The sequence below is a fragment of the Heloderma suspectum genome, chromosome 7, assembly GCF_057233095.1.
Source record: "Heloderma suspectum isolate Gila_16-S chromosome 7, 16-S_ref, whole genome shotgun sequence".
In the NCBI taxonomy this organism is placed as follows: Eukaryota; Metazoa; Chordata; class Lepidosauria; order Squamata; family Helodermatidae; genus Heloderma; species Heloderma suspectum.
The window spans coordinates 71,218,016-71,242,235 of NC_139464.1; the positions used below are offsets into that span (position 1 = coordinate 71,218,016).

At 39.9% G+C, this 24,220-nt stretch overlaps 1 protein-coding gene across 4 annotated transcripts in view; it reads right to left on the reverse strand.

Moving 5' to 3' along the window:
- Positions 1–1,208: 1,208 nt before the first annotated feature.
- Positions 1,209–24,220, reverse strand: part of TBC1D30 (TBC1 domain family member 30) — a 65,233-nt gene continuing 42,221 nt past the window's right edge. For 2 of the 4 annotated variants that reach the window (XM_084810582.1, XM_084810585.1), the window contains 10 exons: positions 23,592–23,717; positions 20,538–20,723; positions 20,067–20,235; positions 17,744–17,912; positions 14,067–14,172; positions 8,337–8,443; positions 8,037–8,176; positions 7,103–7,309; positions 6,825–6,881; positions 1,209–5,335 (listed from right to left, as the gene is read on the reverse strand). In XM_084810582.1, coding sequence (XP_084666708.1) covers positions 4,557–5,335; positions 6,825–6,881; positions 7,103–7,309; positions 8,037–8,176; positions 8,337–8,443; positions 14,067–14,172; positions 17,744–17,912; positions 20,067–20,235; positions 20,538–20,723; positions 23,592–23,717 — 2,046 coding nt within the window. In that variant the 3' untranslated portion in view covers positions 1,209–4,556. The remainder of the gene's footprint in view (positions 5,336–6,824; positions 6,882–7,102; positions 7,310–8,036; positions 8,177–8,336; positions 8,444–14,066; positions 14,173–17,743; positions 17,913–20,066; positions 20,236–20,537; positions 20,724–23,591; positions 23,718–24,220) is intronic. The other 2 variants (XM_084810583.1, XM_084810586.1) reach the window with 1 other exon arrangement.

The window sequence follows — 24,220 nt, forward strand, 5'->3', positions numbered from 1 at the left end:
GGTCCGTCTAATCAAAGCTATGGTTTTCCCAGTAGTAATGTATGGCTGTGAGAGCTGGACTATAAGGAAGGCTGAGTGCTGAAGAATTGATGCTTTTGAACTGTGGTGCTGGAGAAGACTCTTACGAGTCCTCTGGACTGCAAGGAGGTCCAATCAGTCCATCCTAAAGGAAATCAACCCGACTGCTCATTGGAAGGACAGATACTGAAGCTGAAATATTTTGGCCACCTAATGCGAAGAGAAAACTAACTGGAAAAGACCCTGATGCTGGGAAAGATTGAAGGCCAAAGGAGAAGGGGACGGCAGAGGATTAGATGGCTAGATAGCATCACCGATGCAATGAATATGAACTTGAGCACAATCCAGGAGAGAGCGCAGGACAGGAAGGCCTGGCGTGCTATGGTCCATGGGGTCACGAAGAGTCGGACACGACTTAACGACTGAACAACAACAACAAAGCTGTTCATGAGCATACACTGGAGACAAAACATGGGGGGGAAAGGGAGGGGGAATCCTAGAGTACTTGATGCACTTCCAGAACCATGCTACATGAGCTGTGCATAATGTAGGCGCTAGGGCAGTTAAAGAGCATCAGTATGCTGCCTAGGGTTGCCATATTTCCTGCCATAGGGGAGTACATGAAGCATCATAATAGGAACTTTGTATTAATTTGAAGTACTTCTAATAATTGTGTATTGTACTATTTAATGACATTCCTTCAGATGGTTGTACTACTCTGTGCCTTCATCAACACGAATGAGGGCACACTTCAGTATTGATCAAAACAAATCATCATGTAATTTTGGAACAGCTTGTTGAAATACATTTTGTTATATAGTATCACCGTCACTGTGATCCAAAACATTTGGAGGGCACCAGGTTGGGGAAGACTGGCTTATCGAATTGCCTCTGAGCTAGCTGCCCAGATGATTCATTTCAGTAAAATATTCTCATGCTTATGTGCCCATGGACATAATTTCAAAAGCCTCCTCATAGCGTTAAGAACATTACACAGGAACAGTTTTTTTTATTTATTTCAGGCACAGAAATTAGAATTTTTTGCAATATCATAGCATATTGCATATCTCATATACTAGAAAGGCAACCGATCCAAAGATTAATGTGCATATGTGCAAGAAATAATTTGTGTTCATGCGCCAGCAACCCTAATTATACAGGAGGAATGATTATAGGCTAAGCATGTTATTATATAAGCTGTTTTATTATATAATGTGTTTGGGTTTGGGGGATCCTGTCTCACTATAAGAAATTGGAAGCAACTCAATAATTCTATTTTAAAAAATTAATTATTGATAAAGTCCTATTTAATATACAAAACTGAGCATGGCAACTATACTCATTAGACTCAACATACATAAACAGATGAAGCTGCTTAAAGACACCTTTTCATACATCCTATGTATATTTATAAAGTACAATAATATCTACAGTACATTGTAAACATTAAAGAAATCTGCAAGACACAAAGTTTAACACCAGAGTATCATAACACACAGCACATAAGAGGTGTGGGGGGGAGAGAATAGACTCAGTAAGTTAGAAGAGAATAGGCCCAGTAAGCATAGCTGGCTGTGGAATGCTGGGACTTGTAGGACATTTTTCCTGTCTAAACAAGCATAGGATTGCATCCTCAGAGACATGAGACTCAATCCACCAGCTCCTACTCATGGTGGTGCTGGGGTACTCCAGTGTCCATACAAAATTCCACATAGGTCCTGACTTCAGTGCCCAAAATAGCTCTGAACTGTTTTCTGTGCACATGAAGAGCAGCTCCCTGCACAGAAGTAAATTGAACAGCCCTCCAAAGCTTTCCAAAGGGATTATGGAGGTAAAACAATTTAAAACTTCTTATGGGAGAAGTGCTTGTTGACAACCTTGGGAGATGATTTTAGTTCACAGTCTTTCATTTAGCTTCTATTATTACTCCTCTAAAAACGGGAACAATGTTGCTATATAAATATTTAATTTGGGTTCACAACGTGAAGAACCTAATGTCTTATGTGTGGGTTTAGGGCAGGGAACTAGAGAGATTTATAGCAAAGCAGGAATCCAAATGCAGTTTGGGTCAGTGTGCTTTGGGCACCAAATGTTATGATAGATAGAGAATAGCTCTTCATGTATGTTCTACCAACTGTTAAGAGTAAGTAGGTCAGATCCAAAGAACATTAGATAAGCTGATGAACTGTGGGATATTTTACCTTTCCTTTTAAAAAGAAGACCCCGGTGCCATATTGCAAATTGTTTTTGGGCCTTCCTCAACGTCATAAATGGTTTGCCATGCTGTGCGTGGAATGCTGCTGAGGGATCGTACGCCCAAGATCTCCTAGTAACTAACTAGGTGCACCATTTTTTAGATCCTGGTCAGTTTGTTCATTTGACTGGTATTTTATAAGTTTGTGTATACTTACCTTAAAATATAAGAGTTACATGTATTTGCAACTGCATTTAATTTAACTTAGCAGCCTAGAGACTTCTCTTGTTTAGCTATGTGGCCATAGTTCACAAGATTTCCTGAAACAGCTGTGGATTGTAGGATGAAATCCTTCTCAGTTTGAGACCTTCCGCCCAAGGATTGTGTAGGACTATTTAGACAAGAAAAAACCACAAATTAAGGCCAAGCTGAGGGTTTGGTGGGCAGGAGGTTTGAATCATCACCATTTTTTTCTTTCTTTATACCCCTAGGCCTGAGACTCATAACTACTGTGAAAAGAATAGAGAGATTCTCTTAGGACACAATCTTACGCATGTTTAGACAGAAAAAGTCCTACAACTGAGTGGGGCATGCTAGGAGTTGCAGGATTTTTTTCTGTCTAAACATGCATAGCATTGTGCCCTTATACAGACAATTGACTTCCATTCGCTATCACAGAACAGTGTTGTTGTTATGGCAGCAATTATTACTTTTATTGCTTATACAGTACTTATAGCCTTCACAAATGTCCCGTGAGGTATGCTCCTATTATTCTTATTTTACTAGTGTAAAACTGTTTCAGAGAGGTAAGAACTTTTACAAGCCTCCCCATTTAATCTGTTCTGGACCCTAAACTTGAACCCTGAAACAACATTGTACAGTTTTGTTGATTATTTTATAGTTAGGGCTGCAAATGCTTTTGCACAGTATGTTGAAGGGTGGGAAGAAAGGTATCACACTTCTGTGTACCGTTTTTCTGAAATGGAAATGAGAGAGGAGAAATTCACATTCCATGGTGCTTATCAAGTTTTGGAATTTTAACGATTCTTTAGACAACAATACAACACAGTAAAAACCAGATCCAATCTCGTCAGCCTTGTTCACCAACAGGTCACCTCACTTCAGATGCAGACGGAGAGAACATGATCTGAAGGAACCTGCTAAAAATCTTCATTGCCCAAAACGTTAAAAGTACATTGAAGGTGATCTCACAGACATGAATCTTCCTTAACTGAGAAGTTTGTACATTAGGAATAGCATATACTGTGGAAGCAACACTGCCAAGCAGTTAATATTAAAAAGTGACTTACCTTACCCAAAAAGGCTAAGGCTGCAATCCTATATTCGCTTACCTCGGAATAGGCACCAATGAACTCAATAGGACTTACTGCTGAATAGACATGTATAGGATTGTGCTGTAAGACCTGTAGATTTCTCTTAACACCAAATGCTGCCAGGAATTGTAATGATAACTTAATTGCCAGATTTAGGGTGCATTGCTATGCATGTTTCTGCTATGCAGAAAAAAGTCTTACAACTCCCAGCATGCCCAAGTCAGCCATGTTGCCTAGGGCATGCTGAGAGTTGTAGGACTTTTTTCTGTCTAAACATGGATAGGGTTGAATCCTTAAAAAGACTGCACCTATTTCTACAGTGTCATGACCCACTAGAGGTCCTTATTTAGTCAACCAAGATCAAGTAAAAGAAAATACATCAACTACTCTCTTTACCTGATAGAGATTACTATATCAAAAATAGTTAAAAGAAATAGCAGCAGCACTGTAGTGGGAACATTAGAACACTGCTAATGTGTCAGCTGCTCAAGTAAATACATACAGATGGCAAGCAGCTTTTTTTAATATTTTGAAATCTCCCTGAAATTTTGAAGTTCAGTTCTAGGTCTTTTAGGCTTCTAAGAGGATCTACTCATTAACCAGCTAGCCATAAAAGGTGGTAGTCTTGACAAAATACTTGGATAGTGAATAAGACTGAAGGAAAATGGTCCCACAAGCAGCATTAGCCAATGCCTGACTGACAAGAGCAGAAAAAGAAGCTTACTACAGCTTTTCCTACAGGTAATAGTTAAGAAGTGGAAAACATTCCCCATGCTGCAAGTCAATGTTTATTTTTAACATGAAAACCAAATGTGCCACCATATACGTTCACTATTCTATATGGTAGGAAAACTCAGATTTCTGATGTTACAATTCATACATCAGTTGCCACCTATCTCCTTTGTTTCAAAGAAATAATGAGTTTCTAAATAATTTAATTTGGACCCATAAACACACATAAGGAAACCTAATAACAACAACAATAACAATGAAGTGCTGTGGTATATACATCATCGTTTTTTAGAGCCACCGTTACCACTTGTGGGCTTGTTAAAGCTTCTGCTCATTTGAGGAAAGTGTACTGTTGGGGTTCTTTCAGTTGGGCCATACAATCCTAGATTTCTGGCTGCAGTAGATTTTCTCAGTGGCTTGACACTAGGAAAAGGACTGAAGACTTGTGACTTAGGAGTGCTGGCTTGGGGAGATTTTGCCACTGTTCCACTGTCACTGGGCAAACTCAGCGGCTCAGGTGTATGCATTTGACAGTAGAGACTTGATACGGATTCAGTATCACCTTTGCTAGTTTGGGTAAGTTCCAGTGCTTCCAGCTTCAGCTGAACTGCTGATATGTTGGCACTGGCATCTTTGTAAGTTGGTTCAGGAGATTGCCCATCAGCTTTCCTGGCACTACTAGCATCTGAATCACTCCCTTCTCTTTCCTCAGATTCAGATTTGCTTGGAGTCTCTTCTTTTGCACTGGAATTATTAGTTTTCCCACCTTCGCTCTGCTCCTCTATTAGCCCTATAGTATCCCCATAGCCCAGTTGTCCTCTGGCTCTTGCTATGTTCTTTCGGTGTACTCTAATGTGAGTGCGCCAGGGAGAGTTGAGCTTTGTTTTAAGATCTTCATGGGGGCCGGGTGACATCTTGCCTCCTGCATGACTTGGAATATGAATAGCATTTTTGGCAGATCTGTTAGTTGGTTTGATTTTCTTTCCTAGCAGAAGATGGTTTATAACTGGGGAATGGTTCACCTGAGAAGGCAGAAGACTGGTAACTGGCCCTTTATCTGAAGAAAACAAATATTTAAAAGTATACTGTTAAAAAAGGCCAGATAAGTGATCACAAATAAAAACAAAAAATGGTCTGATTCCATTTCTGATTATGTTGCACTCACACACACAGAAGAGATTTGTGGGATTGTTAGTAAAGTCAGTTCCACTTATGCTATACACTGTATCTCCAAATCCAAATCAAAGCCACAGATTAGAGCATGAACCTCTTATGCCACATCCTTTCTTAATAGATACTAATGACAAACTCTAGAGAGAGGCTGCACCATTTTTACTGCCTGAAAAATATGAATGCTGCACAAAATGGAGCATCCAGTAACAAGCAGAAAGCAGCGCAAATGTGTTTTTACTTTACACTGATGCAGAACTAAGAAAAACACTCAGTAGGACTTCTTTAAGCAAAATGTATCTGGTACATTGGAAGCTGCCTTACACGGAGTGAGTCTATTGCTCCATCTAGCTCAGTTTTGTCTAGGCTAGCAGCTCTCCAGATGGGGGTCTCTCACAGCCCTTCCTGGAGATGCCAGGGATTGTGCCTAAATTTAATAAATGTATTCTGCCACCCATCCCAAGAATACAGCCACATAAAACAAATACAAATAATGAATAAATAACCCTAAAGGAATCCATAGTTTCTTTTAAGGGCAGTGATGATTAAAGCAGATAAGAATGTGAAATTATATATACAATGATAAATTAATTAGTAGACAGATACTTAAAACTGTGCATTATTTTTAAGGGACATCTGTAGATGGAAGAAATCAGTGTTTCTTATGGCAATCTAAGTATCATATGTCTGCATTTCCAATGACCAACTACACAAAGCTTTCCATAATCAAAGAGTTGGGTTAAAGATTCTATCTCACACAATGAACGTTTATCAATTTAACATGGTGATCAAGACAGACCATTTCCCAGTGGAACACCCAGTGACAGAAATAGTAAGAGATCTAAGATATATATACAACTGGTTAAGATTAGTGAAAAGGGACTCTGGCAATCCTGGGAAATGAAAGACTTCTTCATTTTGGTTTTGGTAGCATAACTCTTTTGCAACATACCCTATTTTCCAGTTTTCAGAAACTGTATTTCATAGTGAATGCATTGCCCTTGTGAGATGGAGGAACAACTGTCCTGAAAACCCATTCGTGGGAATGGGGCGGCGGCAAGTACCGTTAGATGTGGCAAGGCCCATCTCTAGCAGCGAAGTGAAAGTGCAGTCGCTATATTGTTCATCCCACAGATAATACGAAGGGTACCAGTCAACACTATGTACTGTCTGTGTAGCCGGATTTATACCAAAGCTGTTTCAGCACCCATTTAATATAAACTTGTAATTTGTTTGTAGCTCAGATACCAAAAGACTGCCTATATAATTGGCAATTTAGAATGTTTTATCCCAAATCCAAGGATGCCATAGATGTTAGTGAAATCACAGTGAAACCAATGCTGTATACCCAAGTTAGCATAGATATCTTTAAATACCATTATTCAGCTGGTCCCTAAGATCTAACATTATCCCAGGGTCGTCATCTTCAGACCCTGACAAGAGAAAAACAAAGATCACCATCATTTTCATAAGTGACATGTGGTTCTTTTTTGTCAAATTAGTTCCTTCCAACTACTCCTGCAGGTTCATTCATTCTCTTCTTCTTTGTTCCTCTTCTATATATGAGTGTATACACACAAAAACAATTTGCTTCTCCATTCATATAGTTGGAGATGACTTGCATCTATCACCCAACCTTAGGGAAAAAAATTACCTGCTCTGATGTACACCTGATGAACCTGCTGCTGCTGCTTCTTCTTTATCCGGGAATACTGTCTCTTCAATGCATTGATGTCCGTGGTCATACGTTCCATCATCATACTGTTGAAAACTGCATGGTATTCACTTCGACAGGCATCTATTGCTCCAGGGCTTAGTTCTGCAATGTTACTAGACCCGAGACTCTGCTCTTCATTATGATCTATATACAGCAGGAAAAGTATGAGAAATGCACATCAGAATGTAATCCAGTAATGATGGATTCTCTCTCAGGTAGTCCTTAAAAGAACAGTGGATTTAGATAGCCTGGTACTGCCCATGCTTGCTATTAAATCTGAAATCTTAAAAGATCTGCAGCAGCTGCTTAGAACCAAAAGTCATAAACATGCAAATGCTACTGGTCTGTACTTAAAATGCACCATAAACTGTAAAATTGCCATATATTCAGTTTGATGTGAATTTCAGATTACTTTGCAACTTAATTCTTAAAGTACACAGCAAGACACCAGGGTGAAGGGGGACCACAGGGGGTTGCTAAGGAAGGCACAAACAACTCCTCACCATCCCCCTAACACCCAATGCTCAGTCATGTGTGTGTTTTACTGAACATGGGAGGCCAAATACCACTCTACCACACTATGATGACTGCCAAAGAGGCTATTGTATGAGCTATTTGCACTAAATGCCCCAATATTACACACTTAAGGGCCACAGAAGTGCGTAGCTTTTTCTTTCAGTATTTGATTATACTATGCCTAGCTTGCTTATGCCTAGCCAGGATTGGAGATGGAAATCTCACATTAAGAACCCTATGTTTCACATTAAGTTAACCCTACCCACATATCTGCAGGTCTTTAAACACTGCAGCAGCGCTGTGGGATGAGGCTCCCATGGCACTATTGTAATGTTTAAAAGGTACCAACATTTACCTTTGAACTGCTTTTGATATTTCTGCAGTTCTGGAGTCAGAAACCCAGTGAATGGTCCAAGGCAACCAATGACATTAGCTATGGAATCTTCGTCATCGAGGTCATTCTCCTCATCACTGTCTCTAATTTTTCCCAGCCGGCTGTAAAAGAAGACAAAACATATGTTGCTCTCTTGGGTGTGCGAGTGCACTCACTATAAAATGAACAGTTCATCAGGCTCGGATATCTAATCCCACGCATTTGGCTCTTTGGTATTACCTAAATTACACTATAAGGAGGTGGGGGAGGAGGAACACTTACCCTGAAGTTGATTTTACTGAGGCAGGGAAAGGAGTAATGTTGTACGTATATTTCTCCCTTAATTCTGCTAGTTGTGGGAAAGGGAACTGGGCCATAGAATAAACAGTCTGGGGGGGAAAGGAAAGAAACATGAATGCAGATTTTAAAACAGTGCTTTTAAAGCAACTTTTCATGGCAAACTCAAATGCAGGGTGGCTTGCAAGATAAGACAATGCATTTCCACATATACTGAAAGGAAATATGTAAGGTTTGATTTTTATGATGCTCCAGATATTTCCTGCAGGAAATACAAAGAATGACTCACAAGAAATAGAACTAGTAAATTGTTAAAATAAAGGCAAAGAATGTGTGTTCAAACTGTGTTTTAAAGCATCTACTATGCTTTAAAGTATTTCTGTCTTTACTCTCAATGCCCTAGTATTCCTGAACAATTTGATTTAGCTTTTTTAAAAATACCCCAAATGGATAACAATAGACGGACTTTATGTTTCTGAAAAAAAAATTTATTTATTTTAACGGAAATACTTTCCAATAGCTATTTTGCAATATAAGCCGAAGCCCCTATTAAAGAAACCTGAAGGTTAAGCAGGGTTGTTGTTGTTTTTAACCAAAATCCTTGCTCAGAACCCTCTTTGGGTTTCCCTTAAACACCCAAAAATGCACAAACCATTTGTATTTATCATTGCTACCACCTTAACTGTTCCATACCATTGAGCAGGGTGGGCAACACATGGCCTATGGAACACATATGGCACCCACCGCTCCGCAAAATGGTAAAAAACATTTTTTTCAAATGGTGTCTGGAGCGGCCAGTATGACCCTGGTTTTTACCTTTTTAATGCTCCATAGCTACTCCAGAGTACCTAAAGGATCAAAATGAGCTTGAAAACAAGCTCATGTTGACCCTTTTGGTGATCTGGAGCCACTCCGGACACCTTAAAAAATTTATTCAGCACTGCAGAGGTGGTGGTGGTATAACACTCAGGGAGGGCTGGGGTACAAAAATGGTCCCCAGACCTCCTGAAGTTGCCCACTCCACCATTGAGGATGCCCTAAATTCTCTTTTAAGTCCCTAAATATCTGTTTATCAGTTGGCATAATCACAAAGCTATTAATGTGTGTAGGCTTTCAGGAGTATAAACTGACCAGCAGTTGTAACATTAAAATAGAAGAATGTATTACTTCTGAGATCACATGGCATGTAAACATAAGAGGAAGAAAATATTTCTAAACCTGGCTGAAAAGCTAACTCTGTCGATATACGGCATGTGCATGCTTGTGGAATTAGAATTCTAGGGATTAACATCCATTGTCCAAAGCCAAGACCAGAGTTTGAATTCAACATTAGTCCTACTTAGAGTAGACCCACTGAATTGGATGGAACTGACATTAGTCATGACTAACTTAAGTACCATTCATGTCAATGGGTCTACTCTAAATAAGACTAACACTGTTTTCAACTCAAGGCTAAAAGGCATAGCCTGGGTTTTGAAGTCAAAGATATTTGACTTGTTCCTTGGAAATATATAATGTGCTTGAATAAGAGAACTATTTAAATAAAGAGTGACCTGATTATTATTCATGAATGTGCTTATCAGGTCTCTTCATTCTTCTGGTAATTCTGTGGATGGACATCCCCAAAATTGACGCAAGCAAAAATAACGATTTCCAGGGGGGTAGCCGTGTTAGTCTACTGCAGTAAAAACAACCAAGAGTCTTGGGACACCTTCAAAACTAACAAAGATTCTGGCATAACCTTTCATGGACACTGTCCACTTCATCAGATGCATGAAATGTTAACCTCAAAATATCAAGGTTCCACAAGGACAGCCCCTTTTTCTTAAACCATGAACAGTCTCACAAGAATATTACTCTCACGGTTGTTTACCGAGATTTGCAGTCATATTTAAACACTGAAATTGTTAAAACTCTGCTCTATGTCAAATGGGACTGAATGGAATACAGATGTTTTGTGACTGCGCAAGAGATACTTAAGAGAAAATCAAGTACTAAAATGCTTCTGCTGTCCATTACTGAAACATATTAGTAAGGCAACTCTGAATATTGTGGGCTTGGTATCCCGACTTCAAATTCAAAACTATGTCAATGGAACCAATTACCTAGGGAGGTGGTGGGCTCTCCCACACTGGAGGCATTCAATATGAAGCTGGACAGCCACTTGTCAGGGATGCTCTGACTTGGATTCCTGCATTGAGCAGGGGGTTGGACTCAATGGTCTTATAGGCCCCTTCCAACCCTACTATTCTATGATTCTATGTTGACTTGTATACTTGGCAGTACCCAGGAGGGTGGGGTGGGGGGGATCAACAGGTTCCTGTATTTCTCAAATATTGCTCCTGTTCTTTGACTCCTGCTACTTTAAGAAACAACACTGTAGTCATTGTAAACTGGAATTATGAACTAACAGATGTTGAAACTTTTGTTTTTATTGCTACCATGCCATAAAAGCAAAAAAGTGAACAAAGAGCATAAATAATAAGAAACATTTGCTTTGCCAAAAGAGAACTGATGCCATATGCATTCTCTGCAAGCATTAATGCAGGCAAAAGTCTCTCAATTAAGATACATTTCTGAATGAATAAGTAGTGAGCAAACGTGCTTGGTCTGTACTTAACACACAAAAGCTGCCATAGAAACCGATGCTATACTTCTTGCCTGAAGAAGGGGAAAACCCTGATGTTGTAGTGCAAGCAATTAAACATTAAGCCCTTCTTGAGAGATTCCTTTATGCACGCATCAGTCAGGAGTGTGCATCAAAACTCCTGCAACATAACATGTCTTTTCCATTTTGTGCATTCGCACAACACCTGCAAACATGGGAACAAAAAGGGGGCCTAAGTAATATTGCTGTGCAAGACTGAGAAACGCAGGCAAAACTACATCCAGCCCCACATCTCTTTCTCCTTAATGGAATTTGGTCACTTTCTCCTACTTCATTACAATATACTGCAATCCTTGCCCTAGGGAGAAGAACTCTGGGAAAACCTGGAAATAATTTATACTCTATGCCAATAGCAATCTGTTCCATAAAAATCTGTTTCCTAAATGGAACTGTTATGGTGCCATTAACTTTTTTCTCTATGTTACCAATTTCCAGAGGTTGAGGGTATAAACAAAACTACCTCTTTTTCTCTCTTTTTGGCTACAACGGACTAACATGGTTACTCTTCCAGAATGTAATATTTGACCACCACTTCCTCCAGAACATCTTCAAAATACTATCTTCTGTAAAAATAAAATTTAAAAAACAGCCTAACATAAATTGATCCTTAGTGTGAAGAAATTAACATGGTGAACATTGCAAATGTTTAAAGTATTTTAACACTGTTCCATTTTATTCTCTACAGCATGCCAGCACTTTTGACTGACCAAGCTGAACATACCCTCCAGCTATAGGCAGCGTCCTACTAGGAGTTTAACAGTTCCCATCTTTGCAATCCTAGGCAGGCAGTAAAAACAGGATGTTTATTAATTTCTTATACATGGCCGGGAGGCTGCAAGTGGCTTGTTGTGTAAGCTCCAACTAACAGCTGAGGCTAGCCTTCTATTACATACAGTAAATGAGTTTTAGGAATCTCACGTTCTGTTCCCAGAACATAGAAATATAGTAAGCTGCCTTATACTGAGTCAGGCAACTAGTCCATCTAGCCCAGTATTTTTGATACTGACTGGCAACAGCAATCCAGAGTTCCAAGCGGGAGTTTTTTCTGCCCTACCTGTAGAAGCCGGGGACTGAACCTGAGACCTTCTGCATGCAAAGCACTGAACTACGGTCCCTCCCCAATCCAACAGTGCACTCCTGCTAGCAGTACTGATGTGCTAGTGGAAACCAACACTTGTGCATTGTCAGCCATAGGGATGGCAGAGAATTCCGCCATGGATCTCGGGGAGGCCGAATGCCAGTGCATTCGGCCCCCCGAAATCTGTGGCGGAATGGCCTGCCACCCCCCGCGGATCCCCCCGGGATGAGACTTACCTGGGGCGGATCTTCCGGGCGGCGGCAGCTCCGGTGGCAGCGGCTGTGGCAGCTGGTCTTCCGACCGGCCGCCGCTGCCACCATTTGCAGTTTTTTTGGTTTTTTTTTTTATACACACGTGATAGGCTATGTAAGTTTTTATGTAGCCTAAAACGTCTGGGTAAAAAAAAAAAAAGGCGTACGCAAATGGCGGCGGTTATGGCCGCCGCCATTTGCGTACACCTTTTTTTTTTACCCAGACGTTTTAGGCTATGTAAAAACTTACATAGCCTAAAAGGACTGGGTTAAAAAAAAAAAGGCGTACGCAAATGGCGGCAGCTACGGCCGCCGCCATTTGCATTCCTTATTTGAGGCTGTCTTAGTCTACGTAAATAATTACATAGACTAAGACGGTGAAAATAAGGGGAACGTAAATAGCGTCCACTACGCTATTTGCGTTCCCCTTATTTTCGCTGTCTTAGTCTACGTAAATATTTACGTAGATTAAGACGTCAAAAATAAGGAACGCAAATGGCGGCGGCTGTAGCATTTGCGTACGCGGTTTTTTTTTTCTTTTCCCCAGAGCCCTCCGCGGCCGGAAATCTGGCTGCGGACGGCTCTGGCCTGGCTGGGCCTGGCCAGCTGCTCCCCAGAGCTGCCGCGGAGCACAGCCGGCCGCGAAGGATTCCAGGGGGGAGGAATGGAGCACCTCTCCCCCCGTCCAGGATTCTGGGGGGAGGGACGGAACGCCTCCCCCCCACACCATAAACATAATCCGTGAACAGGTAAGTGATTTTCGTACATCCCTAGTCAGCCATGCTTGCAAGCAGGACTGGTTTCCAGGGGAAATCATTGTGCCAGGAAGCGCTACTGATGTTGCGCAAGTGTTGGTTTCTGCTAGCACAACGTCAATAGCACTAGTGGGAGTGCGCTGTTGGATCTTTCCCATACCTTCATGAATCTCTAACTTATCTGAAGTGGACCAACGTCATTATGACAAATGCCATCTTAATTTCACAGATCAAACCAACTCAAGAAATGTAATTCATAACAGAGTAGGCAGCAGTTTGAAACTGACATTCATCACACCCTTCTCAGTATACAGACTGACATCTGAGACATTGTAAAAGCATATTTCAAGGGCTATGTGGGAAGACACCACATTTTATTTTAAAAGCACAGAAGAGTTGCATTATTCATAAGGTTCTTTAATGTTCTCACCAAAGTTGGGTAGAAAACAAACTGTACAAGAATAAATTATATTGTTAATAATAGAACACTCTGCTTCAATAAGATTTGGGAGAGCACTGAGAGCTTCTGCTAGGTTTTTAAAATTATTATTTTGAACATAGGAACCTGCATTATATAAAGTCAACCATTGGTCCATATAGTTCGATACTGTCTAAACCAGCCTTCCCCAACTTGGTGCCCTCCAGTGTGTTGGAGTGCAACCACTGGCCAGGCTGGCTGAGAATGATGGGAGTTCCAGCTCATCATATCTGGAGGCCACTAGGTTGGGGAAACGTAGTCTACATGGTCTGGCAGCAATTCTCCTGGATTTCAGCTAGGAGTCTCTCTCAGCCCTATCTGGAGATATCAGGTATTGAACCAAGGTGCATTTGCATTCAAAGCATGTGCTCTACCATTGAACTACAGTCTCCTCCCCTCAAAGAATGTTAGACCTTGAAAAAAATCCACTATGTCCAACTGGAATAAGATTATTCTGCCCTAGATTCACCTTTTATTTTACTAACCTGCATGAGTTCATTGCTCTCAATGAGGTTGTCTTCAAGCATCTCCTGGGTTAACTTTCCCACGGTGCCATAGAATTCATCTGCAGTTTCACAACAATCTATCTGCCTGAATCACAACACAGATATTTCCATTATCTAAACATGTTATATAATCTGAGTAACTTTACATTAGATTAACTATTATAGGAGGAAGAAATCTCTATATTAACAGCTCTGTTCTATGAAAGGCAGACATTCACAAATAGCTGTACTCAGAGAGGATAACACAGTAATCTGCATTCATCTGTCTTTCAGCAGCATGCTACATAATTTTCAAGAGAACAGATTGCTGAACAAAGCACTCTCTTTGGGTCTTTTACTTTTATTCTGTCTGTGTAGCAATTATCAACTGTAGGTGATGTATTGTGAACTATGATCAAACTAATCAACTATGCTGGGAGTAGTGAGTAGTTCTAATGCACAGGGCAATAGGGAAGGTAGAGGGGAATGTTACCAAATGTTTGATGGGACGTAAACCTTAAATGTAGGAAGGAAAAGATTCATCCCATTTCCATTCAGTGATTTCCTTGTTGCAATGCCTATGCAACCCAACAGGTTTTTGTGAAATTTTGTTTAATCTTTCCATCCACAAGGGAACCACTGATTATCAAGTAGCATGCAAGTAAGTGGGTCCCCAAAATATTCCTGGGAAATCTCAAGTGGAAAGAATATTAACCATTCCATTTAAGGGAAAAGCTAGACTGCTGTCTCCACAAATGTACACCGTAAACTTTGATACAATATAGATGGAATGCTTTAATATTTAAATAGCTTCAATCCAGTGAGAGAGGAGCTTTTATTTTTATTATTATTAATGTTTGTATACCACTTTATTTGCTAAAAAGCCACTGAAAGCCTTCTTTTGACTTCCACAGGGGAACTATCATCACTATCACCATCATCGTCATCCCTTCCAATCTTGTTTTTTCTTAGATTTGCGATAAGAAGAAAATCCTAGTGGATTATGCCTGGTGCAATTTCTTATAAACCAGTAGCACATCTGAAGGATTATATCCCATCTTGAAAAGCATCTTGGTAATTCAGGTTTCAGTGAATATGAGCTGCCTAGGATGGTAAACTTTTGATTTCTAACAATGTAATACAGGAATAGAATTATCCTTTGTTTTTAAACATTTTCCTCTGAATGGAAATCACAGAAGGGGGAGAGAGGCCATTTTTGCTGTCTCCTCTCCACCCCAATCTGCTCTGAAAGGTTGAGGACCCTCCAGAACAGTGTGGGAGGTGGCATAGGGGGGTTCAGAGGGAATGAGTAAAAATTTCCCCCTTTTTCTGTCAGTGGGAACCTCTGCTGGAATGGAATCCTTTCTGCAAAAAGAAGGAGCCCTTGGATTGTGAAGGGCAACTCAGGACCCAAGCAAAAGGTTCTCCTCTGGCTTGACTTATGAATTTTAAAAACTCAGATTGCAACCAGAATACCTAACATTTATGCCAGCAGGATGGATGGATTTCAATCAAAGCCATTTAAATCAACAAGAAAAAAAATTGTAAGTCAAGTTTCCAATTTAAGTCAAATTATCCTGAGCAAGCTTGCATTCCAACTGGTTGCTCTAAAAATTAGAAAAATATTGATTTGCAACTAAATTTTGTTTTTAAAGTACAAAATACAACATGAAACTGGTAGAATTGCCTATGATGTTAAATTTGTAAATCATTATTTATTAGTGTTCACTTCTTCTTTAAAAGCAGCACTACATTAGCTTTTGTCTTAATTCTGGAACAGATTTTGCAGCCAAACTCCCTTCACAGGAAGGCAAAAGAATGTGGGTGTCAGAAGAAAAGATCAGAAACAGTTACAGAATCCAACAAAGCATTTTTCCAGCTGAAGTAATAGGCTTCTGCTTGCAATTACCCTTGAAGTCAATGACAAAAACTAGTTAATTCCATGAGGATTGGGTCTTTTATTTTAAATGTAACTAACTGGCAAAATAAATAGAATTGTTCAAAATATCATTTATTAATTTATCTTTTAAAAGCATGAATCTAAACACAGTGACTGATATTCTATTTATGAAAGCTTATTCATGTTCCTCACAAAAGATGGAAATGATTTTTAAAGCCCTTGCTACAAGCTTTTAAAATCAGCTTTTTTGAGAGGCACTAGAATATTTATTAGTACTAATACCAAAATAAATAAACATTTTTTATTTTCTTTGAGTACAAAGGGTCCTTTAATAGCTGAGTGTTCCTTAGGCTTTTCGTTAAGGGTTGCAAATATCGTGTAAATACTATGGCTTTCCTATTAGTTCAAGGATGGGCAACTTATGGCCCTCCAGATATTGCTGGAGTCCAACTCTTATCAGCCCCGGCCAACACGGCCAATTGTCAGGGATTATGGGTGTTGGAGCCCAACATCTGAAGGCCCCAGGTTGCCCACTACTGCTACTGAAAAAACATGATCCTGAAACTCACAAAATGTGGAGGCAGTGATCTGAAAGAGTGTTTCAGACACTGTTGCAATATACAAGCTAATACATTAATCTTGTACACCAGGAGTGGGCAGAATGTAGTTCAGATGTACTGGTAGATCTCTGAGTGGTTTGCTCACTCAGCAAACATTTCTGATTCCCAATTAACAATAACCACTTTTTCCTTTCAAATTAGATTTCTGGAAATTCATGCTTGAAGAAAAACCAGGAGTGGATTTTTGGTGTGAAAGGGCCTGTGCAACTGAATCTGGTATTAATTACAAATTCCTGGGCTGAGCATGAATGTGCTCGGGGGCACGTGCTCCATAATTCTTAGCATAGGTCTGCCTTCCTAGTCTGGCTCTGGTTGGTTGACCTCAGGGTCCTAGACTTCGACCTGATTCACACATGCATACCCATGGTTTATTTAACCCATGATTAACCCATGGTTTGTTCTTCTACCAAGGGTTTGTCTGGCAGATGAACACACAAACCATGGTTTGCTTTCTCAATCCATGGGTTGCTTGTTTTGGTCCTCCTTTACCTGCTCCCTTTCTCTGTATCACAAATGCCTATGCAGTGCTGTAGTTAAAAAAAAATCTGTAGCCTGTTGAAACAACCCATGGATCTGGCTTCACACATAACAACAGCCCATGGTTTAAATAACCCAGAGCTCATAACCCAAGAACAAACCAAGGGTTATCTTTCTGGTTTGTTCATGGTTAGCAAACCATGGTTTGTTAGCACAGCTGGGGTTGCACAATACGACAACCCAGAATTCAATAATCCATACCATGGGTTAGCATTATGTGTGAACCCAGCCTTCTAATCAAAAACAAGATAGATCCCACAAGCCTGACGTTTGTCCACCAATCTTATACACAATAGATGGTCTCCTGGTAATCCAGTTCTGTGAATCACTGCAGAGAGCAATTCAACTTGAGGCAAAGATTTTAGGCCCAACCCCATCAGCTGCCTTCTTCCCCCAGCAACTGAACTGTATATAACATAGCTCCAAGCCAGAAGGGGTATTGCACTGGTCCTTTAGGATGGAGAAGAAAAAGTAACCCTTGTGCTTTAGCAGGGGAGAATCCTGCAAAGGAAAGTGAATAGACATTATTTCCAGTGCTTTAATATGACTTCACACAGCGCTTTCTCCAAATAATTCTTACATTTAGTTTCCCTTTACACACAGACTGAAAATATACTTACTCTCCTAGCTTTGCCCAAATAGCCAGTGCTACTCTGAGTATAATTTCTGACCCTTCAAAGAATACAGAATCCCAAATTTTTAGAACAGTGTGGTTAGGAAGGCATGTAGCAAACAGGGTCAGGAACCACTGCATAGTGAAGACATTTGTAAGTGGGGGTTCATAACCACCTGAAATTAAAAAAAAAAAGAACACATCACATGTCACCTGTAGTTATTCCCTGAAGGTGTTTCTCTTAATACAACAAACAGAGGTGTGGGGCGGGGGGGGGGGATATAGAATTGTATTATGGTAGTGAATGATTTCATTGTATTCAGCTTTTAGTTTGCTATTGTTTAGAGAAGCTAAGAGAAAAGGCTAACATGCTGGCAACATTCCTCAAGAGGACAGCATTGCTCCAGTTTCTACCAATGCCAAATCTGGGGGGATTTTTCCCCACATGCCTTTTGCACAGACATCATAAACTGAATAGAAACGCAGCAGGTGACCGGATCAGGCAGGTGGACCTGACCAAAAACCTGCTTTCATCAGCACAATCATCCTATTACCCTTGGCTTTCTCCTTCCTTCTTCCCTTTTCTCTTAACTGTCCAAGGCTGCAATCCTATGCATACTTACCTGGGTGTCATCCCTACCGAATTCAATAGGATTAACTTCTGAGCAGGCGTGCATAGGATTGCTCTGTAATTTTAGATTGCAAGATCCTCTCAGGGTAGACACCAATGAGGCTCTCTGAATTCTGATCTTACAATCTTGGTAAGGTATGGAATTCAAAGTGCAGTTCTGTACTCATTTATTAAAAAAAAAAAAAGTCTGCTGTTCAAAGAGTTTCCAATATATGTTAATAATAGGTAACATTACGAAAGGAAAAAAAACCCCAAAGATTATATTTTCAAAATCATATAAAAATTGTCAAATTATTATATGCATGTTGTGGCTGTGCCTCTCTTCTATTATCTTTATCTTACAGAAAGGGAAATGTATTATTGCTAAATAAGTTGTAATATCAGGGGAAATATAAATATGACTTTCCTGGATCCTACCATGGTACTCCTAACCCCTTCAATTTGCCCCCCTCCATATTAGAGGAACTACATTGTTTACCAAACAGTATCCACAATTTGGCCTATGGCTAGAACTAAATTTGATACAACGCTCATGTGTGCAGAATGAAACGGGGAACTGGATAACTGAATTTTTCCAACCCAGTGGAAGGCTGTGCTCTGTTCAATAAAATCTCAACTCTAGATTTGAGACTATGTCTCATACCACAGAAATGGTTGTGCGGAACACATTGGTCCCCTTTACAATTGTTTAAGAAAGATAGGTTATTCTCCTCCATTGGTGGTGTTGCACTGATACAGAAGGCTCCTTAACACACATAATGTGGCACTACCCTGTTCTCAATTCTGGACAGAGGTCATTGTTTATATCAGCTTGGCCTGAAATTCACAGACAAAATAGCATTGACAGAATACCTCCCTACTGTGGAACTCAGAACAGCAGAAATGGATTAGCCACACCCTGTTGTTCACCAAACGTATTGTTTCACAACACTGGAAAAGTAAACTATATATTGTAGTTTACATAAATTAGAAGCTTATCAAGATATAAGTCGATACCAAACTCTATGCTTAGCTGAATGTAAACATATTTTGTTCATGACAACCCCAAAACTGAAAATTAAAACTTATGAACACTGCCCTGCACCCCTCCTATCCCTATCAGGCTTTTTATTTTATTAAGCTTTATTTTTTGTTTTTAGGGCTGTTTATATTAATTTCTAAACCATTAATTTAGTTTATGTTAATATAAACTAAGAAAAACTCAATAAAAACATGAATTACAAAAAAGAATCGGCATCTTCCCCAATTGGAATAGTAATAACTAGTAAGAAATCTTTGTCACCAAGATCAGGTTTGCTAAATACAAATATCTGATGCAAACCTGCACACACATCTGCAGTGGGCGGGGGAAGAAAAGAATAGATGAAAGAGCTCAAACTAATGCAGAATTGCAGAGACTACTCAGGAAAGGCTATGTATATGCATACAGACACTTTGAAGAAAGACACTGTCGCTCAACTAAAATTCCTGACATTTTCCAACATGACTGCTTATGGGGCTTTAGAAATCCATGTTCATTCAGTCCACCTCAAACATCTGCCAGCTGTAAATGATACTAATGGTTTTAGCCTTATGATCTGATGCATTCTAATTGTTACTTGTTCTCAAGGCAAGGAAATGCATTCTGATGCATTATAGGAACAAATAAGCAGAAAACTAATGAGAAAAATAATTGCATGGCATTTGTATGGAAGTCTACCTCCACTTTCTCTGTTGGCAGCTCTTTGAAGAGTATCCAAATGCTGGGAGAGCTCAGGAAGTTTCATTCTTAGGAGGTCTCGAAACACAGCCATATCAACTGACAATGCTCGAAGGTTATTGACAAAATAGCTGTCAGGCAGCACTTTATCAATTAAATAAATCATGATCTAAAAGCAAAGCAGAAAAGCACTGGTAGTTAGTAAATGTCATATGGTGCTTAGCACAAATTATTTCCCAAGCATTTTTCTACTTCTATAAACGTAAGCATTTAATTTTATATTTATTTGTTCCCCTAGAGAACAATGACCCATGAACAAGCGTAGACTCTCATCTCCAACACAGAAATTGGCATTCTTATGTAGAAAGATGAGATACATCTTTTAGCCTTAAAGGGCTATTTTCCCTTGAACTATTTTAATAGTCAGCAAGGCTAAATGAGGATAAAAACATGCTCAGTATCTTTACTCACTTTTAAAGCATCTCCCTCATTGCCTTCCACTACTTCCAGGATGAGGGCAGCTAGTATGTTAAAGCCTTGACAATATCCTACAGATTTGTTCCACCTAGCATAAGCCAGTAAAACCCGTTTTAATACTACTCTGTCTTGCTCTGCCTCCTGGCCACAGTAAGAACTGCATCCAGTTCGATGAAGATCCTAAGGAAAGAAAAAGAGAGGGATCAAATGATTCATATGCTTGCTTTATGTCTTCCACATCCCATTAAATACAAGCATACTCTCCCATTTCAATCATGTTTTTAAATTATTTTCTGAGGTAAATTGACTTTGTGCTGTAACTAGGAATACCAAATTCTAATATGAAGTATTTTACTAGATTCATATTCCACCTTTGCACTTGCATGCTCAAGGCAGCCAACAGACTCAGCATCACAAGAAGCAATTACAACCAATCAGTACACAATGATAGCAAAGAATAATAATGTAGAAAATGGATTCTTTCTTCATGGAAAACTGGACAGTTGGTTTTGGCCCCTCCTTTTCCTGTTAGCAGTTAATACCTAAGCAGTTAATCTTAGGACAGGATGTGAAACCAGCTGCTATATTTTTTGTCTCCTTGTTCCCAAGTTAATACACTGGGGCAGGGAAGACAGACCTAGCAGCATTCTGAGGAAGTGTTTGTAACTAACATTTAAGGAACAAATGAAGATACCAGCGTGACTTAAGGGAATGAGCTTTCCTTCCAGTTTCAAACAAACACTGAGCAGGGGCCTTATACTGGTCAAACTGTAATCTTTAGCACTGATGGTGATAGGCATCTCATAAAGCTGTTAAATGCTGCAATTTTAAAAGTTTGCTATTTAAACTAAATGCAACAAACTTTAGGATCCAATGATTTTGGAGTCAGCAGGCAAGGTTCAGTGAAAATAAAAGGACAGTCTCCAAGTGCAGGAGTGTACAAGCCATGTCTTAAGTAGCCTCAGTTGTACACTGCTGGCCTTTCAAGGGAGACAAGTAAACTGCCTGAAAATATGAGAACTTCCACTAAATCACTAGGTGCTCATCCTTCAGGGCATGCTGGATGTGACATCAAATAAATACAAATCAAATAAATAATAAAGGCTGGAAGATCCAGTCACAGTTCTCTTACATGTGACTGGATCTTCCAGCCTCTATTTTTATTTGATCTGTACCCTTCCTTTCTACCAAGAAAGTTACACTCAAGCTGGCTTTTCAAGGCTTAAACGCTGTTCTGGTGGATCCAAATTAGAACAGACAATGAAACAGGAGGGAACTAACAGAGAACTGACAGAGTGCTAGGTTCCCATCTAGGGGATTAGCTCTCTCAGCTGACCACCCTACAGAAAGAGATGGAGTCTGAGAAGGGTAGTCTAGGTTGAGAAGCATAAAGGAGTCCTCATTTGGAACTCAGACCTTGGAGGAACTCATGGCTCACTTGGAGCTCTCTGAAAGTCCTCTAACTTACTTGCCTACACTGCATCGCCCTTGGGTGAGATGGTGTGCCCTGTGGGCTCTTGCTCAAGGTCAGGGCAGAACCAGGGACTATAGCTCAGTGGTAGAGCACATGCTTTCCATGAAGACCATCCTAGGATCAATCACCAGCATTTCCAGGTAGGGCAGAAAAAAACCCTGCCTGAAACTCTGGAGAGCCTCTGCCAGTCAGTGAGCCAGTGGTCTGACTCAGTACAAGGCAGCTTCCTATGTTCCTAACATTGACTATGGGATGATGATAATGGTGATGATTAGGTTTGTCTTCTACTGACTAAGCCTGGGTTACTGAACCACACCATGCATTTCATTTTGTTACATTTTTTTATCCTGCCCTTCCTTCAAAGAGCTCTAGGCACTGAAAATGGTTCTTTCCCTACTCCCAGTTATATCTTCACAACAACCGTGTGAAATAGGTAAGACCAAAAGACAGCAACTGGCCAACATCAGCCAGTGAGCTTCATGACTGAGTGAAGTCTTTAACCTGGGTCTAGACCAATATTCTCATTGCCACATCCAACTCTCCAGACTATCACCAGTTTTTTAATGTTTGTTGAGGCAGGGGAAGAAACACAGATATATTTTCTCTGATACTATTAGATGTTAATAAGTAAATGAATGAGAACTAGACATCAGAGTATGGAAGGAGGGGAGGGAACCAACACCACACTTTATTTCCCAAGCGTTACATAGTTTTGGAGGTTATAAACCATCAGTGAGCAAGAGACAAAGGAGACGCATTAATTTTTAATGTGGCACTGTACAAATAAGAACTATAATTTAAAGTTAGCAGTTTGGAGCAGTATTTTCATACAGAATATTGACGAATATTATTTCTACTATAAAACTAAGTCATCATTCCCCCTGAATAATAAACCTGTCTCCATTCTGTTCTGGTCTATATGTTCTGTGTCTGGACTATACTACTTCAGACTGCAGGTGGGGTCTCATTTGATGATGAATGCTGTGCAATATCTTTCCCCATCCTCAATCCCTGAAAATAGAGCACTAATGTGTCCCTGCAGCCCTGAAAATAGAACACTAATGTGTCTGGGAAAACGTTCTAGCCTAACCCTTATTATATTAATCACATTAGCCCTCACCTGCAGCCTGAAGTGGTATAACCCAGACACAACCCAATGAGAACAAAACTGTAGGCATAACTTTAGTTAAAAACTCATTTTTAACTAAATAATCCAATCAGTTTTCTGATATATGAAAAACTTTATATTCTCTTGATATTGCAGTTATTTTAAAAATCAGGCATTTGGTATAGTCTACACAGGTGTCAATCATCAACAAAAAATCACTGACAAAAAAAGTAGATGACAGAATCATAGTTGGAAAGGTCTTTTGAGATCATCTAGTCTGACCTCCTGCTCAATGCAAACTCTGAAGTGCAGGATGCAACTACAGCGCCCCTGACAGATGACTGTCCAGCCTCTTCTGATGAATAAGAAATATAAGTATAACTTCCAGCAAACAAGCAGCAGTGATTTATCATTTATGATATCAGCATAAATAATTTAATAAACAAATTAATAAGCTTTGAAATACCTTTACAATCTGAATACCCATGGAGTCATCATCAGGATTGCTTCTGTCATTGAAAGTAAAGCGCATAGTTTTATCCCAGTCAATTGCTATGCTCCTCAAGTAGTGATCTGCCAAGGTGAGCCAGACCTTTAAAAAATTACAACCATTTAATCCCTCCTTGAAATAGAAGGTTTTACATAAGAATATGTATCTCATATCACTCTCAGACACTCATTCATTCATTCATGACTTTTGTATGCCACTCCATAAGAAAGTTCTCTGGGCAGCTTAGAATAAGCAAACATAAGAACAATTTAAAATACAAAACAGCTCATAAAACCACGGTCAAAAGCAACATAAAATACAACGAAATAAAACTCACAGCACCCCAAAATTAAAAACAGATTTTCATTCACCTGAACATGCAAAGGCTAAAAGCTGAGGAGGGGCACACGTGCAAGCCCAATGCCCAACACCCCCACATGTGAGCTCCTCTTCAGACCGTCATGCATTCTAAGGCAGGGTTCCCAATCTCATGGAGGCTTCTAAGCATGTTCAGCTGAACGCTGTTAGAAACGCCCTTCAAACCTTTGTGCTAATTATGCAAAGGCCTGAAGAGGAGCCCTGTGTGTGGAGACATCGAAGTGTGA